The 23,746-nt window shown below is 43.2% G+C and overlaps 3 protein-coding genes across 3 annotated transcripts; all 3 read left to right on the top strand.

Moving 5' to 3' along the window:
* Positions 1–2,235, top strand: LOC145946264 (uncharacterized). The gene has a single exon (XM_083055799.1). It carries the CDS (start codon positions 1–3, stop codon positions 2,233–2,235), a length of 2,235 nt encoding a protein of 744 aa, XP_082911925.1.
* Positions 2,236–2,384: 149 nt separating this feature from the next.
* On the top strand, positions 2,385–4,394 carry LOC145946263 (uncharacterized). Its single transcript, XM_083055798.1, has one exon. It carries the CDS (start codon positions 2,385–2,387, stop codon positions 4,392–4,394), a length of 2,010 nt encoding a protein of 669 aa, XP_082911924.1.
* Positions 4,395–19,579: 15,185 nt separating this feature from the next.
* LOC145946262 (uncharacterized) lies at positions 19,580–22,176 on the top strand. Its single transcript, XM_083055797.1, has 4 exons — positions 19,580–20,118; positions 20,191–20,481; positions 20,523–21,745; positions 21,809–22,176. The coding sequence occupies exons 1-4, from the start codon at positions 19,580–19,582 to the stop codon at positions 22,174–22,176; spliced, it is 2,421 nt and encodes an 806-aa protein (XP_082911923.1).
* The last annotated feature ends 1,570 nt before the right edge of the window (positions 22,177–23,746 follow it).

Raw genomic sequence — 23,746 nt, 5'->3', positions numbered from 1 at the left:
ATGAGTGAGCTATTAGGGAAGCAACAAACATTCTTATACTCCATCTCTCGAGCTTTAGAAAATTTTAAAAAAATCGGGAAGAACAATTACACCGGCGCGAAGATTCGTTCGCGTGTGTCCGTATTAAAGGAGACATGGGGGCAGTGCCTTCAGACCCATGCATCTCTTCTGCAATACGTTCCGGAAGAAAAACGAGACGCGTTAGACTATTTCGCTAAGCAACGTTTCGAGACCCACGAAGACATCTACAACGATACACTGGATTACATGGCAGAGTGCCTCGAGGACATAGAGCCGGTTGTCAAGCAACCTGCATCTCCCGATCACCTGCATCGTCAGATCGGCTCATCTGCAACATTCTCCCTGTCGCATCTACCGCCCATCAGCATCCCGCCGTTTGCCGGCAAGTACGACAAGTGGGAGAGTTTCCGCGATCGCTTCAAATCTCTTATTATCGAAAATAAAGACTTGTCAGCGTTTGCTCGGATGCATTTTTTATCGTCAAGCCTTACAGGTCGCGCGTTGGAATCGATTCAGAATATTCCCGTTACCGCTGATAACTTCGACATTGCGTGGAAAACAATAACATCGCGATATGAAAACCAGCGTCGATTAATCGAAGTGCATGTTTCTGCATTGTACAATCTACCGAGCGTTTCGCGCGACTCTGCGTTTGAGTTAAATGAGCTTCGAGATAAAGCGAATCGCGCGATTGCCTCGCTCAAAAATTTAAAAAGAACCGCGGAAGAAATACTTAGCGACATCCTCGTTTACAGCGTATCGCAAAAATTAGATAACTCGACACGGAAAGCGTGGAAATTGAAAGGAGGCGACGATACGACGATACCAACTTATGACGATCTCGATCGATTTATCGCGTCGCGCGCTCGCGCTCTCGAAGATTTCGCACTTCCTAATGCAAACAAACAAACACGCACACAAAAGGTCACCAGCGCTAGCGCTTCACCTTCAGCTACTGTATCGTGTTCATTATGTAAAGCATCTCACTACCTTAATAAATGTCCACAATTTATAAAGAAAAATCCGAATCAACGGCTAGAGATTGTGAAGACAGCTAAACGCTGCCTAAATTGTTTAAGTTTAAAGCACGCAGTAAACTCGTGCCCCAGTAAATATTCTTGTCGGACATGTCAAAAACGACATCACTCGATGCTGCATCTTGATTCGGCTTTGTCTCCAAGTGTCGCCGCCGTTTCCACATCGATTACAACACACGCGGAAACGACGGAAACAAATTCTGTAACAGCATTATTTTCGACGTCGAACGTCACGTCTCGACCTCCGATTTTACTCGCGACGGCCCGCATTACCGTAAGCTCACAAAATGGGCGCGCCGCAGTCGGGAGAGCGCTCCTGGATCAAGGGTCAGAGATCACGTTTATCTCAGAAAAGTTAAGTCAAACTTTAAAATGGCGCCGCGTCCGCACGCCTATCTCGATTGCCGCTGTCGGATGCGTCGATGCCGGCACTTGTCGTTACGCCGCTAATATTCGAATTTCGCCGTATAATCAACCTCACCCGGTTTTAACTACCAGAGCCTCGATTTTAAAGTCACTCACCAAATATTCTCCGCCGCCAGTAGCCTCTCAGATCAACTGGAGTCATTTAAGCGATCTCGCGCTCGCAGATCCCGAACCTCTAAACGATGACCCCATTGATCTAATAATCGGCGCGGACCTTTATGGCGAGCTAATTCTCGACGGCGTAAGAAAAGGGAAGAATGGACAACCAATCGCGCAAAAGACAATTTTCGGGTGGATTCTCTCGGGCCCTACCTCGACCCCTTCTGTCTCGCGTAAAACCGTCACAGTTCAACATTGTTCGAACTCGTCTCTCGAGCTAGAATTACGAAAATTCTGGGAGATCGAAGAGATCCCTCGACAAACTTTATTAAGTCCGGAGGAGCAGCAATGTGAAGAGCACTTTCGCACGACACATTCACGCTGCTCTGACGGACGTTACGTCGTTCGCCTTCCGTTTAAGCGCGGCCCGCCCATTGAAATCGGTGAATCTTACTCTACTGCCGAGAAATTGCTAAAAAATTTACATCGTCGATTCAACGCGAAACCCGAATTAAAGCTTGACTACACAGAGTTTCTTAACGACTTCGAAAGACTCGGACACATGCAGAAAGTCGATAACGCCGCGCTATCCTCCACACAATGCGTCTATCTGCCTCATCATCCGGTGACAGCAGCCTTACCACGCAGTTAAGAGTCGTGTTTAACGCTTCGAGTCGCACTTCTAACGCAACGACGCTGAACGACCACTTACTTATCGGTCCAAAATTACAAACGGATCTAGCTGCGGTAATCCTACGGTGGCGTCAATTTCGGTACGTCTATTCGGCCGACATCGCAAAAATGTATCGACAAATACTTGTCGATCCCCGCGATATCGATTATCAGAGAATTTTGTGGAGTGCGCGTAATACAGAAGTTGCACAAGCGTATCAACTTTTAACCGTGACATATGGCACGGCTTCGGCTCCGTTTTTAGCTTTGCGCGTTTTAAGACAGCTAATCCAAGATGAGGGAGAATCGTTTCCCCTGGCCGCTGTAGTTTTACAAGACCATATTTACGTCGACGATGTTCTATTCGGTGCTGACGACGTTCCCCTTTTGCGTCAAATTCGAAATCAATTATGCACTTTGTTACAACAAGGTCAATTCAATTTAAGAAAGTGGTCGAGCAATACCCCAAAACTTTTAAACGATATCGACATCGAAAATCACGGGCTAGCATGTAGTAAATCGTTGCAAACAGACGAGCAAGTAAAGATTCTCGGTATTAGTTGGAGACCATCATTGGACGTCTTTCAGTTTCTCGTATCGTTTCCTACCGATATTCCAAAAACGAAGCGATCGATCTTGTCTACCGTTGCGAAAATGTTCGATCCGCTGGGTTGGAGCACCCCCGTCACTGTCGTTGCCAAAATTTTCTTGCAACAACTGTGGCAACTCAAATTAGAATGGGACAATCCGCTTCCGCTTCCATTAGTCGAAAAGTGGGCAGAAATTCAGGGATCATTAACCGAGCTCAATAATTTGCAGCTCAATCGCTGGATACAACGCGGCGCGGACACCGCGCATTGCGAACTTCATGGATTTTCCGACGCGTCAACCGCGGCCTACGCGGTAGCGATTTATATAAGAATCACGCCTTTAGCGGGACCCGTCACGTCGATGTTATTAGTTAGCAAATCCAAGGTCGCGCCAGTCAAGACATTGAGTGTTCCGCGACTAGAGCTTGTTGCTGCCGTTTTACTCGCAAGACTAATGGAATTCGTGCGTACATCACTTCATATGACAACCGTACCGTGTACCTGTTGGACAGATTCGACTGTCGTTCTCGCATGGGTGAGCCAATATCCAATGAAGTGGAAAACATTTGTCGCGAATCGCGTGTCTGAAATTCAATCTCGAATTCCATTTGTCCAATGGCGACATGTCTCTACGGCCAAAAATCCCGCCGATTGCGCGTCGCGAGGCATTTCCGGAGAGCGGCTCGCGTCATATGACCTTTGGTGGCAAGGACCACCATGGCTGCTTCTTCCGGCTTCTGAATGGCCCTCGCTATCCGATACTTTGAAGATCGATACGAGTCTCGAACAAAACGCTCGCGCAGCTATTCATCTTACAACACCTAAAGAACCGTGGGATCTCGCTACGCGATATTCGTCGTGGCCTAAACTCATAAGAGTCACGGCTTACGTTATAAGATACGCATCCCTTCTCCGCAATCGCATCAAACGGCGCGAGACACCAGCCGAATCCGCCTTTGCTTTGTCAGCTGATGAGTACAGGACGGCTCGAGATTTTTGGCTTCAACGAATACAAGAGGAAACATTTCCTCTTGAAAAAGACGCGCTTCTTAAAACAAACCTGACTCCGTCAAAAGGCGCCTTGTTATCCTTAAATCCATTCCTCGGCGAGGATCAATTAATTCGCGTTGGCGGGCGGTTATCAAACGCGCCGCTGCTCCGTCCGGTTAAGCATCCGATCATTTTAGCGGCACACCCATTAGTAAAGCTAATCATTCAAAACGCTCATCTGCGATCTCTCCACGCCGGCCCGCAGCTGACAATGGCAACCTTACGAAGAGAATTCTGGATTCTTCGCGCGCGAACGATGGTAAAATCTGTAATTCACCAATGCGTCGTTTGCGTTCGCGAAAAGGCCGCTGCGCCTACACAACTTATGGGAAGTTTGCCAAAAGTGCGAGTCACCCCTCCGACGCGGGCATTTTTACACTGCGGAATCGATTACGCCGGCCCCGTTCTCATTCGATCCATGTCTGGTCGCGGCATAACGTCCAGAAAAGCTTATATCGTCGTGTTTATATTGTTACGTCCCTGGTCTTTCTTCCCCTGAATATCATCCCTTGAGTGTCATCGAGGAGCTTCATCGTAAAGGGGGTTGTTTATTGACAACCGCCCTGTCATTGTTTTTCGGCTCCATGACAGTTTTGGTCTGGCTGACGCATCGAGCGGACGCATGTGGATCAGACAAGCTTTCTTACATTGTGCAAATAATATTGTATCTCGTTGCTTTCGCGTATTGGGTTGTGATATTAAAGGTCATTGCTTCCTTACGAGAGTGGATTCATTTCGCGCGCGAGTGAGTGCGAGAGTGAGTGTGACATTTTTGCGAGAACCGCAAAAACCGTCCCGAGGACGTAACATTTTGGGGGCTCGTCCGGGATAAAAGGAACATCTCACCGCAGCGGAACAGAACATCGAAAATGTTACATTCCCCGAGGATTACCCGTTCACAAGCTCTGTCTCGAGCGACTGACAGCGAGGAATCGAGAGAGCAAACGGGCTCGTTACCGGAAGTCGCAGGAGAACCAGCAGCGACAGAATCTACAGCTCTTCGGGCTCTCCTTCTAGAAATGCGAGAGATGCGACAGGAGCAGACACGTCGAGAGGACGAAATTGCGGCGATGCTGCGTCGTCATGACCAGGAACTGCAAGCCTTAAAAGAGATTCATTCCCGACCACAAAATCTACAGCTAAGTCCTTCTATTAATAGAACGTGTGGAAATTCGGGTGCGCATTTTTCAAATGAGAGAGAGAATGATTTTCGCGCGATATTAGGATTCAAATTAAAACCTGATACTTATGACGGGACAGTATCACTTCGTGAATTTTTCTCGCAGTTTAATTTAATTGCACGAGCAAATAGTTGGGATGATGCGACAAAGACTGTTGCACTTGCTTCGAGTTTGAGAGGAAAAGCGCGTTCGGTATTAGAAACGGTAGAAGACGTGTCCAATTTAGAATTTAATGAATTAAAATCAAAGCTTGAATTACGTTTTGGAGAAGGACACTTATCACAAAATTATTACGTACAATTTACAAATCGAAGACAAAAGTTTGGGGAAGATTTGGCAACATTAGGTTCAGAACTCGATAGATTGGTTCGCCTTGCGTATCCCGAGTGCCCACACGAAATCCGAGATAAGATTGCCTGCGCGCAATTCATTTCGGCGATATATGATAGTTTTGTCAAACGAACTTTACAATTGGAAAATAGAATCTCTTTGAGTTTGGCAATTGAAAGGGCAAAAGCAATAAAAATAATTCAAGGGGAGGGTTACGAGAAAAAGAGAGGAAATTTAAATTTTAATAAAAATTTTTCGGGTGTTGAAAAAAAGAGCGCGCAGGGTAATAAATTAGAAGGCAAACGGGATGAAAAAGATAAGAAGGAAAACAATGGAAAAGGAAATTGGCCAGGCAGCAAATTTAGCGCCGGCCGAAGGGAATGTTGGACGTGTGGGAAAATCGGACATTTCCGGTACGAATCCTATTGAGAAGGGAAACTCGATTTAGCCGAACTTTCCGGGGAGAGTTTGGCTTCCGTGAAAAATTCCTCGGAAATTGTATTAAATGTTAATAGGATTAAGAATAACGATTATTTCATTTACAGGGGAAAAGTAGATAATAAAGTATGTTCTTTCAAGGTCGACACGGGCTCCGATGTTTCCATAATAAATAGCAAATTTGTTGATAAAAAGAAAAGAAAGATTTGTAAAAAGTTTGTTAATTTGAGATATCCCACCGGAGAAAGAGTTCGTGTAGAGTTTTCGGCAGAAATTAAAGTTGAATTAGGAAAATATTCTCTAGAAATTCCAATGTTTATTGCAGACATAAATGATGAATGTCTTTTGGGAATAGATTTTCTAAAAATGGTTAATTTGGATAAAGTCTTTGAATCGGCTTTTGGAATTCCGATATTTGAAAAAGAAATAGCTAGAATTGAAGATTCTTTTAAAGAAGTTCCGATCCCCTTGAAAGAACTCTATGAAACGAATTCTCAACATTTAACTGAAGTAGAAAAAGAAAGTTTTGTCGATTTTCTTGATGAATTTGATGATTTATTTTCTGAAAACATTATTGCAGGGAATTGTAATGTTGTAGAACATATTGTAAATGTGCGAGATTCTCCTCCCATAAAACAGGTTCCTCGTAGGATTCCGATTCAAATGAGGGAAGAAGTCGATAAGATTTTGGAAGATATGAGTTCACGTGGAGTAATTGAGGAATCACAGAGTCCATGGATTTCCCCTGCTGTCATGGTTAGAAAGAAGGACGGTTCTATAAGATTCTGTGTTGATTATCGAAAATTAAACGAGGTGACTATTAAGGATTCTTATCCCCTTCCCCGAATTGATGACATTCTTGATCAGCTAGCAGGTAATTCTTGGTTTTCCACACTTGATCTTAAAATGGGTATTGGCAAATTAAGATCCGTCCCGAGGACAAAGAGAAAACGGCTTTTTCAATCGGTAAGGGACTTTGGCAATTTACAATTATGCCCTTTGGTTTATGTAACGCCCCTGCAACATTTGAACGCCTTATGGAAAAGGTTTTACAAAATTTATTATCAAAAATTTGCCTTGTATATTTGGATGATGTGATAATTTTTGGGAAAAGTTTTACTGAAATGATAAACAATCTTAGAACAGTGTTTTTACGATTAAGAGAAGCGAATTTAAAAATAAACCCGAAGAAATGTGTGTTATTTAGTAAAAGCGTAAAATATTTGGGTCATGTGGTTTCTGCGGAGGGCGTTGTTACAGATCCCGATAAGATTTCCGTTGTTAAAGATTGGCCAATCCCTCACACAAAAAAACAATTACGAAGTTTTCTCGGATTTTGTTCTTATTATCGTAAATTTGTTAAAGGATTCTCTTCCTTAGCTAAGCCCCTTTACATGTTGACAGAAGGTCAAACTAAATACGTATGGGGAGATGAATGTCAGAAAGCTTTTGAAAAGTTAAAGTTTTTATTGTGCTCTTCTCCAATTCTTTCCTTTCCGAGAGAAAAGGGAGAATTTTTATTAGATACTGACGCATCGAATATAGGGATCGGTGCAGTGTTGTCTCAGAAGCAAGATGGAGAAGAGAAAGTAATTGCTTATTTTAGTCGTGTGCTTAATAAAGCCGAACGAAACTATTGCGTTACTCGACGGGAACTTTTAGCGATAGTAGATTCTATAAAGTTTTTTCGTCATTATCTTTTGGGACAAAAATTTTTAATTCGAACGGATCATGTTTCGTTACGGTGGCTTTTATCTTTCAGAGATTTGGAAGGTCAATTAGCTCGATGGATGGAAAGATTGCAGCAATACGAGTTTGAGATTATCTATCGTAAAGGGACTTCTCACAATAATGCTGACGGATTATCCAGAAGACTTTGTGAATCAAACAATTGTCAATATTGTGCAAAAGTGGAAAGGAAAAGCTCAGAAGAGAAGGAACAAACAGTTTCTCGCATCGTGTTCGAAGGCGAAAATTTGGAAAATTGGCGTGAAACTCAACGACAGGATCCTGACATTTCATTTATTCTTCGTGCCAAGGAAACAGCAATTCGTCCCCCACGCTCAGAAATAGTCGGAGAGGATATTTCAACTCTAATATATTGGTCGTATTGGGATTCTTTGATTGTGAAAAATGGGATCCTCTATAAAAAATGGGAAGCTCCAAATTTAAAATCAAGTTTTCTCCAACTCGTGGTTCCTCGAGTACGAATAAAAGAGATATTAGAGGAGACGCATGATTCTCCAGCAGGAGGACATTTCGGAGTCAATAAGACTCTAGAAAAAATTCGAAAACGATTCTTCTGGGCAACCTGCAAACAGGATGTTGAGGAATGGTGTAAAACCTGTAAAATCTGTGTTTCGATGAAAGGTCCTTCAGGAAAAGGGAAATCTCCTCTACAAATTTATAATGTTGGAGCTCCATTAGAGAGAATACAGATGGACATACTTGGTCCTCTTCCTTTGACAAGATCTGGAAACAAATATTTGCTTGTTATCGTAGATTGCTTCACTAAATGGGTAGAGGCTTTTCCTATTAAAAATATCAGAGCTAGAACGGTCGCTGAAGTCTTTGTTAATCAATTTATCTCAAGGCATGGAATTCCAAATGAAGTTCACACCGATCAAGGGAAGAACTTTGAATCACAACTTTTCTCAGAATTAATGAAATTACTCGGGATAAAGAAGACTAGAACTACTGCCCTTCATCCTCAATCTGACGGACAAGTAGAACGCCAACATCAGACTATTTCAAATTTCTTGGCGAAATACGTGTCAGAGGATCAAAAAGACTGGGATCGATGGATTCCCATGTTTCTTTTAGCTTACAGATCTTCGAAGCATGAAACCACTGGCGTGACTCCGACAGAGCTATATTTTGGTAGGGAACTTAGGTTACCTGTGGATCTTTTACGAGGAAGTCCTGAATCTTCTGAAGGAAGACTTTCGGGAAGAAATTTTACTAGAAATCTAAAAGAGAAATTAGAGGAAATCCATTCTTCAGTTAGAGAGCGAATGAATCTGAAATCTTCTCAGATGAAGATTCGTTATAATCGTGGTGCCAGAAGAATTCTTTTTGAAGTAGGACAGAAAGTTTGGTTTTATAATCCTCGTAGAATTAAAGGGAAAGCTCCGAAGTTACAAGGAAGTTGGGAAGGTCCATTCCGAATAGTGAAAAAACTTAGTGACGTGGTGTTTTGTATAGAAAAGTTGTCTAGACATAAGAGAAAAATTGTACATTCAGATAGATTAGCTCCTTTTCTCGAGAGAAGTTTAGAAAACTAATAAAGTAGATTGGAGCCCGGAAATGTCGATTTTTCTTTAAAACGGGGGGATATTTTTAATTTAAGGAAAAGTAGAATAAGTTATTGCGCATTTTATTTTCCGTTTTAGAGTCTTCTATTTGGGAAGAGGTTTGTCTTTAACCTGGGAAGAGTTTTCTGAATGGCGGGAAAGTTGATCTTCCAGCTTAGTCTTCCAGGAAGGAAATCTTCATTTGTCTTTGTTCTACTCTAAGAAGACTGTCTCGCCCGCGGTTTTTGATCCGTGGTTTTCCCGCGGGACTTTGGGCAAATGCCGAGACAGGGACTTGGGGAGTCCATGAGGGACGATGGGTCCACGGAAGATACCCCCCCCCCCTTGTCTGAACCGGAGGACGTAGGGAGACCGGGACTTGTCTTCAAGGAACTTTAAAAGTCGATTGGGACCAAATTGACGGAGTCGCTCGGTAACCTGCTGCAGCAGCCCAGGGTAGGGCAAGAAGACTCGTCGGTGCCCTGGAATCGACAATTGGTGCAGATGTACTGTGGATTTAGATTGGCGGATAGTTCAACGACCTGCGGCGGGAGCCTACGGTAGAACGAGAATTCGTCGAAATCCTAAGTTGGACGTCGGAGCACGGAGATAACTTGTGCGGATGTGCGACGGGATCCAGAATCGCGTATTGTTCGGTAACCTGTGGCAGGAGCCCAGGATAGAACAGGGATATTCGCTGGAGTCATGAAGTCGACATCGAAGCACAGAATTTTGGATTAACGGTGGATGCCCCTTGTTATCGATTGTCGGGACGACAATCTTGACGGAGGGGGGCAGTGTTACGTCCCTGGTCTTTCTTCCCCTGAATATCATCCCTTGAGTGTCATCGAGGAGCTTCATCGTAAAGGGGGTTGTTTATTGACAACCGCCCTGTCATTGTTTTTCGGCTCCATGACAGTTTTGGTCTGGCTGACGCATGTGGATCAGACAAGCTTTCTTACATTGTACATGCAAATAATATTGTATCTCGTTGCTTTCGCGTATTGGGTTGTGATATTAAAGGTCATTGCTTCCTTACGAGAGTGGATTCATTTCGCGCGCGAGTGAGTGCGAGAGTGAGTGTGACATTTTTGCGAGAACCGCAAAAACCGTCCCAAGGACGTAACAATATGTATGGCCACCCGAGCTATTCATCTCGAAATTGTAGACGGATATTCTACTTCTGCATTTCTTGGTGCATATTCTCGATTCTGCGCGCGAAGAGGACTACCCGAGTCAATATACTCCGACAACAGCACTACGTTCGTCGGAGCTGATCGTGAATTAAAAACTGCATTTCGCGCCGCGATTAGAGATCCAAATGTCCTCAACAAAACCGCATGCGACAAAGTCTCGTGGCATTTCATTCCTCCGGCCGCCCCGCATTTCGACGGTTTATGGGAGGCAGGAGTGCGCAGCGTAAAGCACCACCTTCGGCGGGTGGTCGGTTCGCACACCCTGACGTTCGAAGAGTTTTCAACTCTTTTGTGCCAAATCGCAGCTTGCTTGAATTCGCGACCTCTCGCCCCTCTCTCGGATACTCCGGACGAATACGACCCTCTGACACCCGGTCATTTTTTAATTGGCACCGCTCTTACTACGAGTCCAGAACCTTCAATTCTGAATGTAAACGAAAATCGCCTAACGCGCTGGCAATTAGTTCGTCAATTAATCGAAAGGTTCTGGAAGTTATGGCAAAGCGACTATATAAACACCCTGCAACAACGAGTAAAGTGGAAGAAAATCGCTCAAAATGTTCAAGCAGGACAACTCGTGGTAATTCGAAATCCGTTGTTACCACCGTGCAAGTGGGAATTAGGCCGCATCATTCAGTGCCATCCGGGCGCTGACAATTTAGTCCGCGTCGTAACAATCAAAACTGCTACCTCCGAATATAAACGTCCGTTAACGAAAATTTGTTTGTTGCCGATCGCACTAGAAAATCGTGAAAAGGCGACTTGATTAATCTTTCACTGCCAATTAGTGTACGACGAACTCTAGATATATCCAACGCCTCGACTGGGTAAATTCATTTTTTGGTTTCTGTGTGTTGGTTTTTATATAGTAACGCCTGGTTCACCATCGTTAAATTGTTTCGAAATGATTCTTTCGATGCGGGCGGTATGTTCAAGCTGGTTAAAATTGAAATTTTGTATTATCTTTAAGAATTATCTTTAAGTATTCGACATTACTTTATTCTGTTATTATAACATAAAACCGAAACACGCGAGATCACAACATCATTGTTTCGGGACATGTTGATTCTTCTCTTGTTTTGTTTTCGCCGGATAAAGCGTTACCGTTACACCGATTTACTCAAAATCAGGAGATTCGCGCAAACTCGAGTCATCCCCTTCCCGCTTCGCCGAAGGTTCGAGATCTTCGTGGAAAATATTATGAAAGGTCAGACTCGACTAGCACGGCTCTCTATCTGTTTTGATACAAGTAGCAATCGAATCACGAATATCTCGAAAATCTGTGGATCGAAATAAATTCATCATCTGGTTATAATACGCGCTGTCGCGTTGAAATAAAGTGTCGATTAAACTGATCTATCGCGATTAATGATCGCAGCAAATTATGTGCTTATCGGACTCGATAAAATAAACGTATTTTATCCAAAGTGCAACACAGCCTCGCAATTGATATTTCATTTCTCTACTCCGATACCTCAAGATCTCTCTCAGTTAATCCATCGACCTTCGGTTCCTCGCGTTCAATCAGCTGACGCTTCACACCACAACATACTCTATCCTTCTCTCTCTCTTACAAGTAACACTACCCAACTGATACTCACCGATTTGAATGAAACTTAACATACTTATTAAACACCGAAAAATATTAAATACGTGTTTTTTTGTTTCGGCTAAACACGCTTTTTAGGGGTAGAAAGCACCCCTCAACCCCTGGAGGTGGAAACAGTTATGGCTAATTATTTCTGAAACGATACATTTTCTGAAAAAAGTGCTTAGGACCAAAGTTGTAGAGTTCAAAGTGATGCACTTGATGGCGACCTTGAAGTCGACCTTGAGGTCGATTTTCAAGGTCAATTAAATTTGGAAATAATTAGCCGTTGCCGGACTTTGACCACATCCTGTATCTATAATCAGTAATTTTATGCGTTGACTCTAAATCTGTCTTCAGAATTGATTTGTTGCGTTATTTTCCTAAAAAAAGAAAAAAAACCTGACGTAATAGGAAAATAGGCGCAAATTTATAGAAAAAATAAGGAGAAAAAAGTTTTGTAAGTAACTTCAGAATAGAAGTAAAGATAAGAAAACATAAAATGTCACTCTAATTATAAGTTAAACATTACCTTCATGCTATATTAGAAATTTTCAAATTTTTTAAAATTTTTATTGCTACTCTGGAGTTATCCACAATATCTTTTACTTTGTATTAGGATTTCATTCGGACATATGATCAATTATTATTTTCCCGACTGTCGTTGAGCAAGCATTTTCCAAAATTACTTCTTGATCACTTATTTGCTATGAGCTATCTTGCTCGTGAATTTCGTTCGAATATACCTTCAATTATCATTTTCACATCTGTACTTGGGCGAGTGTTCATTGTTTATAGTTTTACGTCAATTGTTCTTACGACTGCTGTTTCTCGTGAATGTTTTCAAAATTCTTTCGGAAAGTATTTACTGCAAGTACTTTTCCATCATTTGTTCCCACGACTATTTTTTGTGTTAATTTCATTTAGGCTTACAATCATAAACTCTGCTTTCTATGAATTTACTTTGAATCTCTGTTATAATATTATTAAAGCATTGTTAATCTGTAAAATTTCATAATGTCATTAAACCCAAAAAATATTTTAAAGTTATTATGCCTCACTTTCGAGGACCCAGTGTACAATATAGAATCTAGAATAACAGATGAAGAAAGATCATTCGCTTCTCAACTTGCAGATTTGATAAAAGACGCTATCAATTTTGATATATTTAAAAAGACTTATGATACTTTGAACTGTACTGATGCTAGTGTGATTCCTGATGCTGTTTTAGTTGAAGACAATCCAGAAGATGTTTCGGAAGTTATGCAAGACGATACAAAATTCAGAGAAATTGTAGACATTGATTATAAGAAGAGAGTAATTGAATTTTGGCGATCTGGACAAAAAAAAGAAGGAATATAGAATCAGTTAAAAACCGATTTAAGAAAGTTATAAATGTAACACAATTGTACCGATGGGAAGCACAAGTTGTTGAGGGTGGGTCAAGGACTGATAAATTGTTATATATCTCTCAATACGTTCTAGAACAATTTAACAATGCATCTGATCGAAATCTACCCATTCACGATTTAGATCTAAAGAGATGGGCCTTGAAAGCAAGAGAGGTAGTTCATTTGCCTTCTCAATTATTTACGGCTTCATCAAAATGGATACACAACTTTAAAATACAACATGGTATTGTTTCAAGAAAAATAAATAAATTCGTGACACAAGCGCATATTTTAAATAAAGCAGAACTATTGGAACAATCTTCCAATTATGTGAGTCAAGTTAAACTAGAGATAGGCTTGCTAGGAACAGCAAACGTTTACAATTCAGATCAATCAGGGTTCAATTTGGAAACACATGCTGGTCGTACATTAGGCTCAAAGGGTTCTTTGAAAGTAGAGTGTCTTGCTCAATCTTTGAATTCCTTGACTCACAGTTACACAATACAACATTTAATATCTGCCGATGGTATCTTGAAATCCCCCTTATTAATAGTTCTGCAAGAAACAAGTGGCCGTTTCGGACCGATAATACAGAAGTCAATGTACAAAGCAGATAATATCCTCGTTTTTGCCACAAAATCTGGAAAATTGACATCCGACATTGTTATTAAATGGTTTGAAGATGTCTTCTTGCCTAATGCTGGCAAGAAGTCTATTTTGTGTTTGGACTCTTGGTCAGGACAAACAGAAAAGAAATTTGAAAATATAGACAAGAGTAATAAAGAAGTAAAAATCCTTACAATTCCTGCGGGAACAACTGGCTTCACTCAACCATTGGATGTCTACGTATTCAGACCGTGAAAAAACTTCCCGAAACAATTTTCGGACTTAATTCTCTTATACAACTATGATATTAACCTACATTTGAGGAATAACATTCTCAAAATTCAATCATTAATCCACAATCAATTCTCATCACCCCGATTCCAAAACATGATTAAATATGCCTGGTGGAAAAGTGGATATATTGAAGAAAAACCAGATAGATGTGAAACGCCTGTTGATTTCTGTTTAAAGAATTGCGGTACAGTCTGCAAAATCTGCAATAACATTGCAGTAATAAAATGTGCGTGGTGTACTAACTCTCTGTGTATGGAGCATTTTTTTGCGATAGAAGATAAAGCTATTCCTCATTATTGCCATGAATATAAAGAATAATGCCAATTATCATGGAATTTATACTCATAGACTATGAAAAGAAATTATGAAATCTTGCCTTCACTGGCTCGACCATATCTTGCCTTTACTGGCTGGATTTCGCTCACATCTTGCCTTCACTGGCTGGATCTCGATCACATCTTGCCTTATTTGAATGAATAATTAACTTTTAATTCCTTTATTGATCGAATTATTGACTGATCTTGCCTTAATTGGTTGGATCAATGAACAATTTTAAATTGCAGAGGCTTGTTTTATTTACAAATCACCAACGTTCTGAATGTAAAATTTTACGCTCTATCGATTCTCGGGATGAAAAGTAAACTACTCCCTTTGAAAAACATGAAATGATTTTCAAATGACCTTGAAAATCGACCTCAAGGTCGACTTCAAGGTCGCCATCAAATGCATCACTTTGAACTCTACAACTTTGGTCCTAAGCACTTTTTTCAGAAAATGTATCGTTTCAGAAATAATTAGCCATAACTGTTTCCACCTCCAGGGGTTGAGGGGTGCTTTCTACCCCTAAAAAGCGTGTTTAGCCGAAACAAAAAAACACGTATTTAATATTTTTCGGTGTTTAATAAGTATGTTAAGTTTCATTCAAATCGATGAGTATCAGTTGGGTAGTGTTACTTGTAAGTGCATACTGCGATAAGACAAAAATCTTTACTATCCTCCGTTTCCCGTTAATAGCGAAACCAACATACGACGTTATAAAAGTAGTTGCGCTCCCTATTCCGGACCATAACGCTATAATGTCAATAACAGAAGTAACGAATAAAATAATCGCGTTAGGTAGGGAAACGCTAACATACGTGATACTAACAATAAATGAATTAGAAAATTGTAAGAAAACCAATTATAAATACGTGTGCCAGGAAACAAGTCCAGTGTACCGAATAAATGCGAACGCACCATGCGAAGTGCAAATGTACGAGCAAAGACAACATAATAACTGTAACATAAAACGCATTATTACGAAAAATGCGATATGGATCGCGTTACACCGACCGGTCACTTGGCTATATTCAACCGCCGGAAAATAATCAACAATTTTTCACAAAAAAACAATTCGTGTACCCGATGGCAACAAACGGAATAATTTTAACTATAACAATAGCCATCATAATCTACATAACTCATAAAAACAAAAAAAAACAGAACAATTACCCATATACAGATCCGACACACTACCGAGATTAAAACCGATACTAAAACGTAGTCTAAGTACGCGATATTAGAAATATTGTAAATATCGCGTATATGTAAAAAATTTTAGAAAACTACGTACCTCCGTTTTCTTTCTAACAGGGGAAGGATGTTATAGCCCTAAAAGCTATATTATATTAAGCAACCAAAATTAGAGCGCATACCCGCGCGAAACGCCGACGCAGCGGGTCTCACGCAATCCGAAAAAACGAGGCTAACGCCGACTAAGCGATTACATTTCAAAATTGCCAAAATGCAAGCGAAGCGTCCCGTTAACCTCTTTCGTTTGCATCTAGATCTTTTGATTGCGCGTTTCGATCCAATTACCTAATATAAAAAGGACCCATCACTAACACTCGGGGGTCAATTCGAAACAATAACGTTATACGTATAAACCGCGTTGACACGGAGAAACGACAAGAAGTGATTACGAGTATCATTCGAGGATACACTCTAACGCGCATTGTAATACGTGAGTGCCATTGTAAGAAGACCGATTAAATCCTGGAAGTCTATACTAAACACTGTATCATGTCTTCAACTGTTAATTCCCTGGACAGATCCCGAACTTCCCAGTTCCTATCCGGCCACGATCCCTTCAAAAATGTCGTGCCTCTCACGGGCATAACATATTGAACCACTTTCTTTCATGTTAATTTCTCGAACCGGCATAGAAGTGAGACTTCGCCGACTCAAGGTCGCTAACCAAAACAGCTTTTTCTGCTGTTTGATTCGCCTCTACTCTAGAATATTTGTACAGAGCATATTTATCATGACGGTTCTCAACCTCGGCTGCTGTAATTACAAACGGAGTTCAACTTAATTATTAAAATGGAGAAACTTTTGCTTGAGCAAGCGGAAATTATACGTCTCACCACTCGTACTTTGGAGAATTTCGAGAAACTCGGAGAAGCCAAGTTCACGATACACAATATCCGAAATCGACAATCTCTACTTAAGGAACATTGGGAAAGGTGCCAAAATCTACATTCGGCGATCGTGTCAACGGCTACAGAGAAAGATCAAGAGACTTTGAAGTATTTTCTGGACGATGAGATTCTACTAGCAGAGGACAGATACCTGAAGGCTATGGACTACTTTGCAACTTTACTGGATAAGTTGGTTAAACCGATAGCAAATACCGATAGCAATACCGATTTGAATGTTAACTCCTCCACGGTAAGCGAGACCACTGCAGCGACTATTCCGCTGCCTCGTATACAATTGCATAAATTTTCGGGACAATATTCTGAATAGACTAATTTCCGCGATCTCTTTCAATCGCTAGTCGTTTCAAATGAAAGTATTTCGAACGTGCAACGTTTACATTACTTGAAGGCTAGCGTAACTGGCGAAGCTAGCACAATTCTTAAAAATATCACGGTTATGGACGCAAATTATAATATTGCGTGGTCCGAATTAAAACAGCGGTACGAAAGTAAACGATTAATCGTCGCGGCACACCTAAGATCCATCCTTGATTTAATCCCGATGAAATCAGAATCTGCTTCGGAATTGAAACGCGTATATGATACTATAAATGACGCGCTGCATGCTTTGCGGAATCTCGATAGAGTAGACGATGATTTTGTAGTTGCAATTGCGGAACGCAAATTAGATTGTCACACGTTGCAAGAGTGGAATTTTCATCTTGGAAGCACGGTCGAGCCACCTCTTTTTTCGAAACTAAGTAAAATATCTTGTTAGTAGATTACGCACGCTCGAAGCTACTCAGCAGATTAAGAACATGACAAATAAGTCTAATCGTTCAGGAACCGCTAAATCTCTCGTCTCCGCAGTCAGCAAATTTAAATGTCTCTCTTGTAACGAACCTCACTCTCTTTATCAATGTAATCAATTTAAATCATTATCTTTAGGAAAACGGAAGGAAGTCGCGAAATCACAACGCTGTTGCTAAAATTGCTTGGGAAAGGGACATTTTCCACGAAATTGCCCTTCTCAAAAACGATGTACTCGTTGCCAAGGCAAACATCATACACTACTACACGAAAAGAACAAAGATGAGAACCTCAAGGGTAAAGCGGACAATGTGAAAACTGATTTCTCCACCGAAATTCCAGTAAGTGACACAAAAAATACGCATATGCTAAAAGTTCAGTTAACTCCAGGATCAGATCATACCTACCCTCCCGTTTTACTTGTCACAGCGAGAGTGTTGACACATTCTCCAGAAGGACGTTCGCTAAGATTGCGAGCGTTCATCGACTCTGGCTCGGAAGCTACATTTATTTCGGAACGAACCGCTCAAGCTTTACATTTAAAAAGACAAAAGACAAGAGTTAGAGTCACTGGAATAGGAGATCATTGCAATAACACTGCTAATTATAGCGCCAAAATTAGATTGACTCCTTACGATAACAATAAAGTCTCTGTTTGTGTCAACACCCTTATTCTTCCTCGCCTAACCTCATATAAACAAGTTCCTGACTTCAAACCTTGTACCCGCTTTTAAAAGGTCCGCTTTTAGCAGACAAAAGCTCCTCTGAGCGTAAGCGTATCGACCTGTTAATTGGTGCAAATCTATATGGATCTATTCTGCTAGAAGGTTTGCGAAAGGGCGCAAAAAATGAACCCATAGCTCAGCGGATGATTTTTGGATGGATCGTTTTCGGGCCGAATCATACGTCGAATCCCCATGTTTTTCTAAATTCAAGAAAGGGTCTTTGTTAATACTTTGCGCTCTGTAATCATCTTAATTCTCATAAACTAAAGCATCATTCTAATTTCGCGTTTTGATTAGATAACTTTCAATTTTGTATCACGAATATTCGATCACCTGTTCGCGCATTGTATTCGACTTTATAAATAGCTTCACACATGTTTACGCGTTTTTGCGTGCCTCTTGAGTCTGGCCGCGCGCGCCCCTCGCTTTACCTTCTCAGCGAGACTCAGCTGATTTGATCTACTCGGTGTCGAAAATTCCTCCGTTTTATCGTGTATCGACCTTCGGACGAGAAACACCGCGCTATCAACGTATCTTTTCGGCACGAAAGCGTATCGCAATTATCCATCTATTATCTGTTAAAAGTCATTAAATAAATTTTTAGTGCTACGTATCTGCAACGTTTAATTTGTGTGTGCAACTCTGCATCTAGTGCATTCCTAAACATTTCTGGTCCTTCGAGCCGGATTCTTTGAACGCAGATTCTAATCGAATTTCTAATCACCGATTGTTCGTTCGCTGAGTTTCGATAGTTCGTCGCGACATCGACATCAATCAGCGATTCTCTCTCGCATACCTCTCGCGCTAGATCGAGCCGTGACAGTTGCATCTTCCACATTCTGCATAAGCCGTGACATTTTCGCTTATCGTGACTATCAGTGACCGTTAAACTTAAAAAGTTCTCTGTGTTATTGTGACCTTGCGCGCTCGTCATCCACGATGGCAACCTTCGGCTATATTGTCGAGAAACAAAACAGTTTATACGGATTTATCGCTCGAGCGTTCGACAATGTGAAAAAATTAGGAAATGATAAAATCAATAAGCACAACCTTGATACTCGCCTCAAGACTCTCGACTCCTATTGGGAAAAGTTTCAAGCCTACAATGAAACCCTTGTTGGTGCGTTAACCGAAGAGACTCATAAGCATCAATATTTCACGACGGACGTGTACACACTGTGTGAGGAAGCATATTTTGCCTCTTGCTCTAACATCATGGTCCTTCGCGACTCTATCACGACTAAGTCAGACGATTCAGGCGAATCTAACATAAGTTAAATTCCGGCATCGGTCGAGCGTTGCCGAAAATTAATTTGCCGAAATTCTCAGGAGAGTACCATGAGTGGCCGTCCTTCCGCGATCTTTTTAAATCGATGGTGAACTTAAACAAGGAGATTCCCGCGGTAGAGAAGTTACATTATCTCAAGTCACAAGTGACAGGCGAAGCAGCTCGATATATCGCGAACATTCCTGTGACGTCTGCAAACTTCTCGTGTGCTTGGGATGCGCTCACCGCTCGCTACGAGAATACACGAGTCATCGGAACGACGTATCTCGATCGGCTCTTCAGCATTAAACCGATCACTCAAAAATCCAGTGCCGAAATTAAAGCCATGCTTTCGACAGTCAAGGAAGTTCTGGGAGTCTTGCAATTTCTAGGCGCTCCTACGAACCAATGGGACATCATCATTGTTCACTTCGTCACCCGACGTCTCGATGCGAAGACATTGGAAGAATGGGAACTCGAGCTCGGAACCTCGCAAGAATTCGCAACGCTTGACCAGCTGGAGGAGTTCCTGGACAAACATATTCGCGCTCTCGAGTCCGTGCAATCGCGTGCTCTCGCAACAACCACACGTCTCAGAGGTCAAATCAAAAAACGAAGGCCTCTGCTCGAACTCACGCTGCTATCGTGACTTCTCCTGGCTGCTCCTGCTGCGGTGCCTCGCACTACATCTCTTCGTGCTCTGACTTTGCGTCTAAGTCATTACCTGAGCGGCAAGATCTCGTCACAAGGAAGTCACTCTGCTTCAATTGTCTCGGCGCTCACAAGCTCAACGAGTGTCGGTCTCTTAAACGCTGCCGAAAATGTAAATCTCAACATCATACTCTGTTGCATCGCGAAGCAGCCACTGGTAATAAGATCGCTCCCTGCGCAAGCACCTCCACAGCTGCTTCAACCACAGAATCAACAAACGTCTCATCGCCTTCAGGATCTGTTACGTCAACCGCTGTGCATTCTCACAACGCTGCCACTGGCCTTGAGCGTCATCAAGTATTGTTAGCGACTGCCTGCGTCACTCTTATTGATTCAAGGGGAGCAAGCATCAAGTTACGAGCTCTGTTGGACCAAGGATCTGAAATCTCACTCATCCAAGAGTCCTTGGTTCAGCTCTTACGTCTTCCTCGTGCTCGTGCATCTGTTCCAATCGTTGGCGTCGGCGCTCAGCCTATCGGCTCATCACGAGGCGTTGTGACATTGACTCTTCGATCACACTACGATCCGTCATGCGAACTCTCGGTTTCAGCCTTCGTTATCCCAAAGGTCACAGGTCGGATACCTTCTGGTCCAGTGACAGCATCGTGGAATCATCTCGCGAATTTAGAGTTGGCCGATCCTGACTTTACTTCACCAGGACCAATCCACATCATCTTCGGAGCTGACGTTTACGGATCTTTGCTTCTCGGCGGTTTTAAACGTGGACCTCTAAATGCGCCCGTCGCTCAACACACTTCATTAGGTTGGATTGTTTCCGGGCCAGTCCACGATCAGAGTCCAGCGTCTCGCTCATCGACTATAGTATCTTGTTGTCAATCTCAAGAGATGGATCTTCAGGATGCTCTTCAACGATTCTGGATTCAGGAAGATGTCCTTCCGTCCAACCTTCCAAGCCTCACTCCGGAAGAACAAGAATGCGAGACTCATTTTCGCACTACGCATTCGCGGGACGAAACAGGGCGATACATTGTTCGACTGCCATTTCGTTCCTCAACCAACCATCTTGGCGATTCCTTGCCGGCTGCTCGACGGTCCTTTGCAAACGTGCGGCGACGCATCCAACGTGATGAAGCCTTCAGATTACTGTACTCGGACTTTATGAGAAAGTATGCCGAGCTGGATCACATGACGCCGACCTCAACACCTTCAGGACATGATGTCACATTCATCTATCTGCCACATCACGGAGTGTTACGCGAGACCAGCGCAACTACTAAGCTGCGAGTTGTTTTCAACGGGTCTGCTCGCACTTCCACAGGAGTTTCACTTAATGACTGCTTACACGCCGGTCCTAAACTCCAGCAGGATCTCGACGCCGTCATACTCCGCTGGAGAACGCACGCCTTCGCATTTGCCGCTGACATCGAAAAGATGTATCGGCAAATCGTGATACATCCTGAGGATCGATCGTATCAGCAAATTCTCTGGAGCAACAACGACTCGCCGCGCAGCTATCAGCTCACCACGGTGACGTACGGTTTAACCTGCGCGCCGTATTTAGCTCTGCGAGCTCTTCAGCAACTCGCAATCGACGAAGAACGTGCCTAACCGCAAGCTTCAGATATCGTGCGCAAAGCAATTTATGTTGACGATGTTCTCTCAGGTGCAGACACTCCACAGGACGCACAGGCCAAAGCTCTTCAACTCGTTCAGCTCCTCAAGGCGGGCGGTTTCAAGCTGCAGAAATGGTCAGCCAATTGTGAAGAAATTCTGCAAGGCATCTCGGACTCATCCTCGCTCAACTCGACTCGAGAACTTCAAGCAGAAGCTCGCACCTTAGGTCTCACGTGGCATCCAACATCTAACGCCTTCAAGTTTCACATCAGCCGCTCTGATCCAATCTTGACCTTCACTAAGAGAACCATACTGTCTCGCATCGCTCAATTATTTGACCCACTCGGTTGGCTCTCTCCAGTGACGATACTTGGCAAGATCTTTATCCAGACTCTCTGGAAGTCAAGCATAGGCTGAGATGATACACTGCCTCAGTCTCTCATTCAGGAATGGACTCTATTCGACAAAGAGTTACGAGGCGTATCTGAATTATCAATTCCTCGACGGCTTGGCACGTCATCCAGCAGTCAAGGCCTCGAACTGCACGGATTCTCAGATGCATCGCAGGACGCGCTCGGAGCAGTGCTATACATCCGCACCATTGACACTTTCGCGGACGCCAAGGTTACTTTGCTAGTGGCTAAAAGCAAGGTGGCACCTCTCAAAAAGCAGACAATACCTCGTCTGGAACTCGAGCAGCTGTTCTTCTGGCCGTCTTCTAACTCGTGTTCGCAGCATCCTCAACCTCCGTCACGTTCCTGCACACCTGTGGGTCGACTCCAGCGTCTGCTTAGCTTGGATTCGCGGACATCCCTCGCAATGGCAGGAATTTGTCGCCAACAGAGTCGCGGTCATACAGGAGCTCGTACCAGATGCTCGGTGGCATCACGTAGCCGGCTGTGAGAATCCCGCCGACTGTGTCTCTCGAGGTCTGTCTCCAAGTCTTTTACAGGCACACGCATTGTGGTGGCGCGGACCAGTCTGGCTTCAAGGTCCTTCAGTGAGGTGGCCATCAACTTCTCCTCCCATTGATGAAGCCGTAAATTTAGAAGAGAGACGGTCTCAACGAGTCCTAGCAGCGGCAGTAAGTACTCCTGCCTCGTGCTGGGATCTCATTGAGCGGTTTTCTAGCTTGACTCGCCTCCTTCGCATCACCGCGTGGATCTTACGAAGCTGCGCAGTCTTCAAAGGGGCTGATCATCCTTCTTCAAGAATTCTACATCCTGAGGAACTTCACACGGCCCGAACTTTCTGGATCAAGCACACACAGCGAGCCTACTTTAATCACGAGCTCGAGATGTGCACCACAAAGACGCCACTGCCGAGATCGCATCCACTGCTGAAATTAGCTCCATTCGTAGACGCGAACGGAGTTCTTCGCGTTGGCGGAAGATTGAAAAATTCGCAACTTGATCCCGACGGAAGACATCCCACCATCCTTCCTCGAGATTCTGTGTTGTCTCGTCTTATCATTGCAGATATCCACAACCGGACATTACATGGCGGCGCTCAAGTTGTGCTAGCCACGCTACGCCAACAGTATTGGATACTGGGAGGACGCGCCCCAGTAAGCGCCTTCATACGCCGCTGCGTTAAGTGCGCTCGACATCGAACAGCCACCGCGCAAGAGATGATGGGGTCCCTACCGACATCGCGTGTTACACCAACGCGCCCATTTCTCACCTCTGGGGTGGACTACGCCGGCCCTTACACTCTTCGCACCTAGCGAGGTCGAGATCATACAAGGCGTATCTCGTCATCTTTATCTGCTTCTCAACCTCCGCGGTACATCTGGACCTGGCGACGGACTACTCTACACAAGGTTTCCTCGCAGCCTACCGCCGATTCATCGGACGACGAGGACGATGCACCACCCTTATCAGCGACTGCGGAACAAATTTTGTCGGAGCGGACGCTGAACTCCGAAAACTCTTCAACTCAGCATCCAAGGAAGTAGCAGAGCTTGCTCACGTGCTAGCCGCCGACG

This window comes from Prenolepis imparis, unplaced genomic scaffold, assembly GCF_030444845.1.
Source record: "Prenolepis imparis isolate NDT839.2.m4 unplaced genomic scaffold, iyPreImpa1.0 SCAF_15, whole genome shotgun sequence".
NCBI classification, from domain to species: Eukaryota; Metazoa; Arthropoda; class Insecta; order Hymenoptera; family Formicidae; genus Prenolepis; species Prenolepis imparis.
The sequence above is the reverse complement of the archived record's forward strand: the minus strand, read 5'-3'. Positions and strand labels throughout refer to the sequence as shown.